Below are 8,895 nucleotides of genomic sequence, written 5' to 3' on the forward strand. Positions count from 1 at the left end.
ACTGAAGCACTTTCACTTTTAAGGTTATATATGTGTGTGTGTGTGTGTGAGTTACTGAAGCACTTTCACTTTTAAGGTTATATATGTGTGTGTATATATATGAGTTACTGAAGCACTTTCACTTTCATGGTTATACACACACACACACACACTACATATATATATATATATATATATATATATGAGTTACTGAAGCACTTTCACTTTCATGGTTATACATATATATATATATATATATGAGTTACTGAAACACTTTCACTTACACGGTGATATATGTTTGTTTTATGTGACGAGGAACAAACTACTTCGTCTAGATCACATGTCCGGAAGGAAGAACAGTTCCAGAAGTAATATTTGAAAGGTATAATAAAACCAGTGAAATAAAATAAACGACTGTCGCAAGTACAAGTTACAATAATAAGTTTTGTACGATGAGAATTGAGACAAGGTACTGCGGCCAATCCGGTTACTACCATTGGTATAGCGGCGAAATCCGGTTACTACCATTGGTACAACGGTCCAATCCGGTTACTACCATTGGACATTTCGAAGCATTTTTTTTGAAACAATTCTTTAAGTGTTTCGGTATTTATATTGAAGATGTTTGTTTGTTTGTTTTTTAATTATGCACAAAGCTACACAAGGGCTATCTGTGTTCTGCCCACCACGGGTATCGAAACCCGGTTTCTAGCGTTGTAAGTCTGCAGACATACCGCTGTGCCACTGGGGGCTTATATTGAAGAAACGAAACTACATTTTCTATAAGGTCTCCAGTCATATATGTATGTATCAAGTATTTGTGGAGGAAAGTAAGATGAAAACAACTTTTTAAAATACAGCTTCTATCTTGAAAAGTCCACATCTGAACATCAAGATCAGAGACTATTGGATAGATCACTTAAGACACTGGAAAAGAAAGTGCTAGAATTTGGAGAAATGGTTGAAATGTTTAATACTGATGTTTATATTAATCTTTATGAAGTGATTTAACGTAGATGTTGATCTAACACGAGCGAAGACTCTCAGTGGAGATATAAGCTAAGCACTCAGTATCGTGATACAAACTTTAGTGTGTGTGTGTTTTAATTCTATTGAATATTCAAACATTCAGCAGATTCGGGTATAACATTCTCTAATATACTACAAGAATAGATACCAAGAGACAAATAATTAGTATCATGATAAAAACAATGACGTAGATTCTACAGAGTCTGGAAGATGAAAACATTCTGAAAACCTAGCATTCTGTAATTCACTACAAATATGGTTACTAGAGATTAATATCGTAATAAAAACATTGGTGTAGTTTTTAATTCTATAGAAGATGAAAACATTCTGTAAACCTGTGCCAAGCACTATGTAAGTTATTGTAAAAAAATAAAAACTGGTTTAGTAGCTTCGAAGACACTATCTAATATCATAAAAAATCATAAGTGCAAAACAGTGGTTCATAACCTTTTTCGTTTTACTCGTGGACCACTTTATGAGCCAAACATAATGTCGAGGATCCCATAATCAGATACGTCTTATCTGCGGAAGCTGATCCTGTAGCGTAAAAAAACGACACTGACAAGTTAACGCAATTTTCAAATAAAACAGTGTTTTCATTTAATTAAACATAGTGTCGTTTTGATTTTTAAATATAAAATATGGAAACTCAATCTTTACCTATTCTGACCCGTACAGGGCTGCGGATCACAGGTTAAGAATAACGGATTTATAAAAGATGAAAGTATCCTGTCGACCAAAGCTTAGCGGTCTGTAATTTACTAGAATAAGTCTAGCGTAAAATAATCCATATTAGTAAAAAAGAATCAGTTATTCTTTAATTTGGAGGTTTACAATATTATAAGTATTTGTAGTCACATATTTACCATGGAATGCAAAGTAGAAAAACCGAGAGACACGTCAAAAACGTTTTCTTTTCCATTCTTAAAATTGACTTTCCCTTGTGAGTCTTACGGTAGGCACTGCGTTTAATATTTGAGTAGGCTGTCCCACGCCACCATCTACGTTTCCCACTAAGTACTACTATCCATTTCTTCAAACGCTGGGTGTTTTATCACTGAGATTCCGATGTCAAATTTGTTTTTACTTCCAACTTGTGGAAGCTAACACTGAATCTCTTGATCCAAGTTATAAACAGTTAGATCATTATTCCTTTGAAGTGTAGAGTAATTTCTGTGTTTGGTAATAATCATTTCTGTTTAGAGATATCTTATTTCTTTATGTTTTTTTCTATATTATCATTATTACCAACTTTGTATAAGAGGTAATGACATTGACTGCTATTTGTGTTTACATATGAAAGTTAATCTCTAAACGAAGTGTTTATTACATGAATATTGTTGCGGACATCTACATAAACAGCAATGTAAACACTGTGAAAATATACTTTTTTTTTAGAAAGCCTGAGAACTTTTAATGTAAAACAAACAAACAAAGCAAACGAGTGTCGGATTTATATATATATAACAGCCACCATAAGTCTGATATGAAGAACTGTTTTTGAGATGTACCCGCTTCCTACTTTGATCCGTGACCTTTCAACTTCGATCCGTAAGATACTTCTTTGGCCAATGACCGTCGACTAATCAATCACGTGAAACACTGTGGAGGGACATTAAGAGTTAGGTGCTAAAAGCGGGTAACAAAACGCATCCCTAACGCCATTACTTTTTCCGCTACCTCTTCCTACAAAGTCATCCTGATCATCGAACAGTGTTTACCATGTTTTAAGTATATACATATTTAGTTCTTAAAACTTATAGAAAACTTTTGGTGAGGTAATAATGGATACTGTAATAATATGTTATGTTATAAATAAATTGTGTGAAAGTTAGAATTTTTTTGTTATTTATCATAGCATTCACCAATTCCACATTTTTAAAGTTCATAACCCGGAGAAAGGACGGGTACCTTAACTTGTTTTGATTTAAAAGAGACGAAATGACTGGGAGTATTTTCAAAGTGAATAATTTTTTGCCATAATGTGACGTACGTTAAAGGTTTGTTTGAAAATAAGCACAAAGCTATACAATGGGTTATCTGTGCTCTGCCCAACACGGGTATGGAAACTCGGTTTCTAGCGTTGTAAGTCCGCAAACATACTGCTGTGCCACTGGGGGGGGGGGGGGGGCTACGTTAAAGGACAAAAACATTGTACATCATTATATGTATTAGGATATAATCAATAAAATCGAATTATTAGAACCCATTAGCTCTGTAAATTACTCTGTGTATATCAGTTTTTAACTTTGATAGCCTTCGTTTCTTTAATTTATTTTGATAACATTATATTTTGCGAATATTTCAAAAGCTAATCGACATTATAATAACGATATAAAAATGCCAATTCAGTGGTTTGTCGTCGCAGATGAAACATCAGTGCGACGGACGACACGTTTAGCGTCTACACATTTAGTTGTTCGCGAACTCCCGATCATTGGATAGTGCAATACGCCAGTAAGAGATTCGTGGCTGTCGAATATACATGTTATAGCCCTTTTCGAGGAAAGGCGTTACTATAACAAGATTGTTACACGTCATAGCCGAAGGACACGTGTTTAGGACACTATCAGTTTCCGAAGGGGCCCGGCCTGGCCTGGTGGTTAAAGAGCTTGATTCGCAATCTAAGGTTTGTATTCCCGTCACCGAACATGCTCGCACATTCAGCCGTGGAGGCGTTATAATGTTACGGTAATTCCCACTATTCGTCGGTAAAAGAGAAGCACAAGAGTTGGCAGTGGGTGGTGTTGACTAGCTGCCTTCCTTCTAGTCTATCACTGCTAAATTAGGGAGGAGTAGCGCAGATAGTCTTCGTGTACCTTTGCACGAAATTTAAACCAAACCAAACCAGTTTCCGAAATCATACCACAATCCAATCCGGAGCCACGCACTCACCTACAAAGCGAAAAACTGGGTTTACGAAAAAGGGAGCCCTCTGATCTGATCTAAAATTTCAACGAAGTATTGACAAGATGAAAAAAAAACAAAGATTGGAAGTCGAAGACTGTCAAGTCAAAAGTTCACAAATTTCCCGCCACACCTAGAAAAATCACCGTCAGTTTTCAAGTGAAAGGTAGCCAAAGAAACTGGAATCACGGCAATCCCACTCGAACACGCACTATCAAGTTTGACGATCCACTTCCAATGTATTTTTGAGGCTTTGGTCTACTTTAAAACTGTGGAAAATTTGTCAAGCTGTTTGTTCTTAAGATTTACCTCTCCGACCTTTACAGAAGCTTCATATAACAAAAACTGGGGAACCGGTCAGTAAGCTATCAGACTGAGCACAAATGATTAGAAGTAGTAGTAGCAAGAGTAGTACGGTACCTGGTTATTAGAAGTAGTAGTGGCAAGAGCAATACGGTACCGGTTATTAGGAGTAGTCGTGGCAAGAGCAGTACGGTACCTGGTTATTAGAAGTAGTCGTGGCAAGAGCAGTACGGTACCTGGAACATCGTTCTTATTAAGTGCCATCAATATGTTATTGTCCAGGAGTAGTTTAGTGAGTCTCATTTAAACGGTTCGTGGCTTAACCTAGTAGTTAACGTTCCTGGACTGTGAATCTGAGGGTTCGGGGATCGTATTCCGTTGCTGCAAAAAATACGTTCCGCACTACGGTGTCGTTAGTGCGCTGTAAAAGTGATATTGAAACTGCACTCTTCAGTCAAACAATAATAGCCCAAGAGTTGGCGGCGGGTGCTTTTGACTAGTTTTCTTCCCTTGTTAGCTTTGCGTGAAAATTCTAAAGCAAGCAAATAAATGGTTCTTAATCATTTCTTATACACCAATTTGGCTTCTAACACCAAAAGTAGACATGACTACGCAGTTTTCAGCTGATGATGACATTGATGCTCTGTGAGAGCTAATGTGCTTGGTTTTTCACGCTGATAATTACAACTGGACGAAAATAAAATAAACAATGTTCAACAAGTATGTTTTATAGAAGCTCACTTCAACCTCTCAGGATCACACAAGACCGTTTACAAAACTCCATTTTATGTTTTAATCTACGACCGACTCTAGTAGTACGTTTTACTTCTATGTATACAACGCCAACTGGTCTAATATGGTTCTTGTTTGACAGACGCAATTTATTTTGATACCACTCAGTACATATGTTATAAGTTAAAAAGGGAGTCAAATTATTTGAGTGATCTTGCAATTCTCTGTGTTCTTTAAGGTTGATAAAATTATAGTTTAGGCCCTGAGGGTCAAGTGTTAGACTGCATTTTACAAAGAAAGCAATGTTTTAGTTACAAGCCGAAACCTTAAACCAAAGAACTTCAGTCAACACCTAATTTAATGTTCAAGTGCATGCTATATAAATTTATTTTCATTACATAATGAAAGCAGTGTTTGTGTTTTAAGTATTTGTAATGATTAATTTGACAATAAAGCAAACAAAAAACACGTGCTTGATATAGTCAAGAGATGGATTTCTTCCTTTTTTTTATCAAACAACACTAGATTATGCCGATTTATTTTATACAAATTTGGTGATGTAATTTGTACAACCAATCGTAATAAAAGCACTGGGAGCAAATGAAACAAATATTTAAGCGAGTATTTCATGTTTAACGTTTTTTATCAGTATGTGATGTTTTGAATGTTACAGTCAGGTCTAATAAATGATACATTCGTTGACAATAGCTGCAAAGTCTGTGCTAGTCCAGGGGCGTCATTTGTGGAGGGAGGCGACAAGGGCGGCCCTACCAACTTGTACTTTCCTCATTATTGCTACCTGCCCAAATATATCTTCTTGTGAAGCGTCAGTTGAAAAAAATTCTCACAAAGTGAAAGGCTTTTGGAGTTTGATTAATCTCACTGTTATAATAATAATTGAAAATAATTCAATAAAAGTCTTCCAGTTTGACACTACTATCTCTAGACCAACTTCTCAGTCTGGCTCATATTGTTACCAGTCGCCCATCTTACATCCTGTTTTTTGACTTTTAGAAAACATTAAGTACTGTGGATTGATCTATAAACATCGACTCATGAAACTACCTATTAACTTAAGTTCGACTTATAACTTCTTTTCTTCTAAATCTTCAGATTTTCATTTCGCTGGAAAACCCTTCATTTCGACCCATCCACTTTTCTTCAGGTGTTCCATAAGGTTTTATTTTATCACGTTTACTTTAGGTATTCTTTGTTGCAGATATACCACAACCTGATTATCGTGGCCATCTATTTTGGTATCCAGATGACACAGTCCTACTTGCTATTTGTCTAGCAAGATCACTCTCACCAGGAAGTTCAGCAGGTTGTTGATCCTTTTCTCCAGTTGTGTAAAATCTGGTTACAGTTCTCTGGAGAAACGGAAAAGTAGGAAAGCTAATCTGAGAGCTTGACGATCCAGAACCACTAGATGATCATAATATGTAGAAGATAATGGTATCCATGTAATATGATCATAAGTAATACCTGGACGGACATAAGTTTTATAAGTGTAGAATAAAAGGGTGGGTAGGTCTCAACCTCATTGGTTCTCATGACGACTTTGGAGCAGGTGACTGCGGGGTTAACTTTTCAGGTGAGCTTCTTATCAAAGGTAAAGAAAGATATTTGACAGAGTGTGAAAACTGAAAGAGAAAATAATTAAGATGAGCGTTAAAGAGTTAATGATCATGACAAAGCTTCAATTTCCTACGGCTTGTGACTGTAATTTTAGTGATGTTCAGTAAAAGATTACAGTTCACTGGAAAAACGGAAAAGTAGGAAAGCTAATCTGAGAGCTTGACGTTCCAGAACCACTAGATGATCATAATATGTAGAAGATACTGGTATCCATGTAATACGGTAATACAGTTCTCTGGAGAAACGGAAAAGTAGGAAAGCTAATCTGAGAGCTTGACGTTCCAGAACCACTAGATGATCATAATATGTAGAAGATACTGGTATCCATGTAATACGGTAATTACCGTATTACCTTTCCTCTCATCATTTCACACCTCCATAAACTTCCTCAAAAGTGCATCCTTCATTACCAATAATGTTATCTTTGTGGACCTACTGGGTTTGTCTCTAAATCCACCTTGGAAACTCATTCCATCTGGTGAGCATTTTCTTAACATCTGTCAGATGTCTCTTCCAGTAGATGACTGAAATTTTGATGCTTCCTCAATGTCACGTTTACGATATCATAGCTTTCATTCTTAAATAATTAAAGTTTCTCACTCACAATAATTATTTTTGCATATTTGATCTATGATGTTACCATTACTGTCCCTTTCTACTTATCATACTTGTTTTTGTTTTTTCCAGTCTCGTCTCTCCTACATTGATTAACATTTTTTCTTTCAACAGACCATCCATATCTCAATAAAGTTTTTAGAGTTTGGATATTTCTCCTGGCTGAAGAGAGAACGCAACCCTTTGCTGGCCCACCAGTTACGTTACTGGAACTGAAATGAAATGACAAAAAAAGTATTTTGATGAGTTCTGGTACTGGGCGAAAAGCATCTTGGGCAATTACTTGTGGTAGAAAAAAGGTAGATCTGAAATGCTATTTTTACAAGCCGTTGATTTTGAATCCGATTAAGAGAAATGTATAAAATAAAAACTGCAGTTCACGCGATTTTTGTCAAAAAGATTAAGTGTTGTGTTTGTAATTAAGCACAAACCTACCTACACAATGGGCTATGTGTGCTCTACCTACCACGGGTATCGAAACCAGGATTCTAGCGTTGTAAGTCCGCAGACATACCGCTGTGCTACTGGGAGGGCTTAAGTGTTGTGATACAATCTGTGTTTTTCTTGGTAGTTGAAGGAACATTGCTGTAGAGGATCTGATTTCTGAGAAGGGATTCAGGTAGACGTCACACAGTGTTCTCGATATCTGGAATCCTCTTTTTATCAATTATTTTATGTAATGGTAAGCATCATGCTAGAAGATTTTTTAAACTTTCCGAAATATAGTCTTTGAATTATACACATTTGATACTTGTTGCTTTATTGACAGAACTCACTGGAATAAAATATGTAACTAGTTCCTAACTTTGTTTGGATTAAGGCCCGGTATTATACTAAATTGGATGCCCAATTCTGACAACATAAACACACAAATAACTTACAAGAAAATAGAGAAGGCATACGTAAGAGAAGAATTATTGCATTCATAATAACATGTTAAAATAAATATATGTACTTACCAGTTGGCACGAAACTTCTCTTGCTTGACGAAACTTAAATTATCCCAACGAGGAATAACACAATACTGTTTTTACAAATGAGCATTAACTGCACCTCCCACTTTCTATTAGATTATAATACATGTATTTTGCGAAGATTAGTAAGGCTGTATAAGTCTACAAGTACAGCTTTGCAACGTAAGCTAAATTATATATGAAGGTGTAAGTAACACAAATATTTGTAAACTAAAAAGTTAGCTGAGAAATTTACTTGTTGAGTTATTAAATAACACACGACTATTTATAACATCCCTTCGTTTTATTAGCCTACCCAGTGGCACAGCGGTATGTCTGCGGACTTATAACGCTAGAAACCGGGTTTCGATATTCGTGGTGGGCAGAACACAGATAGCCCATTGTGCAGTTTTGTGCTTAACTTGAAACAAACAAACAAATTGTTTTATTAAATCGACTCGTAAATTTCAAATTGTTATAAATTTATCATTCGCCATGTACACTTATAAATCGACATATACATGTAGAAAATAAACATTTAATTTAATATAATGAATTTGATAATTTAGTTTAATAAAATGAAATGTATATTTGTAATTTGTCGTGCACATTTTGTAAGTGAACATGTAGATTAATAAATAAACACGAGATTTAATAAAACAAAGGTGATATTATAAATTGTCCTGTACACTGAGTGGTCACAAGTAAACAGACACCTAATTTTTCGTCATTTAACTGC

General features: G+C 35.6%; 2 protein-coding genes across 5 annotated transcripts in view; one reads left to right on the forward strand and one right to left on the reverse strand.

The window, feature by feature from the left end:
• The window catches only part of LOC106461078, an 11,703-nt gene extending 9,625 nt beyond the window's left edge, over window positions 1-2,078 (reverse strand). Inside the window, exon 1 of the mRNA XM_013920867.2 lies at window positions 1,875-2,078. Coding sequence (XP_013776321.1) covers window positions 1,875-1,930 — 56 coding nt within the window. The 5' untranslated portion in view covers window positions 1,931-2,078. The remainder of the gene's footprint in view (window positions 1-1,874) is intronic.
• The window catches only part of LOC106461073 (lamin-B receptor-like), a 62,541-nt gene that overhangs the window by 32,422 nt on the left and 21,224 nt on the right, over window positions 1-8,895 (forward strand). Inside the window, exon 7 of one of the 4 annotated variants that reach the window (XM_022387922.1) lies at window positions 7,318-7,556. The exons of the other annotated variants lie outside the window; for them this stretch is intronic. Within the exon in view, the coding sequence (XP_022243630.1) occupies window positions 7,318-7,424 (107 nt within the window). The 3' untranslated portion in view covers window positions 7,425-7,556. Of the gene's footprint in view, window positions 1-7,317; window positions 7,557-8,895 lie in introns of those variants that run through there. 4 annotated transcript variants of the gene reach the window in all.

This window comes from Limulus polyphemus, unplaced genomic scaffold (assembly GCF_000517525.1).
Source record: "Limulus polyphemus unplaced genomic scaffold, Limulus_polyphemus-2.1.2 Scaffold892, whole genome shotgun sequence".
Classification (NCBI taxonomy): domain Eukaryota; kingdom Metazoa; phylum Arthropoda; class Merostomata; order Xiphosura; family Limulidae; genus Limulus; species Limulus polyphemus.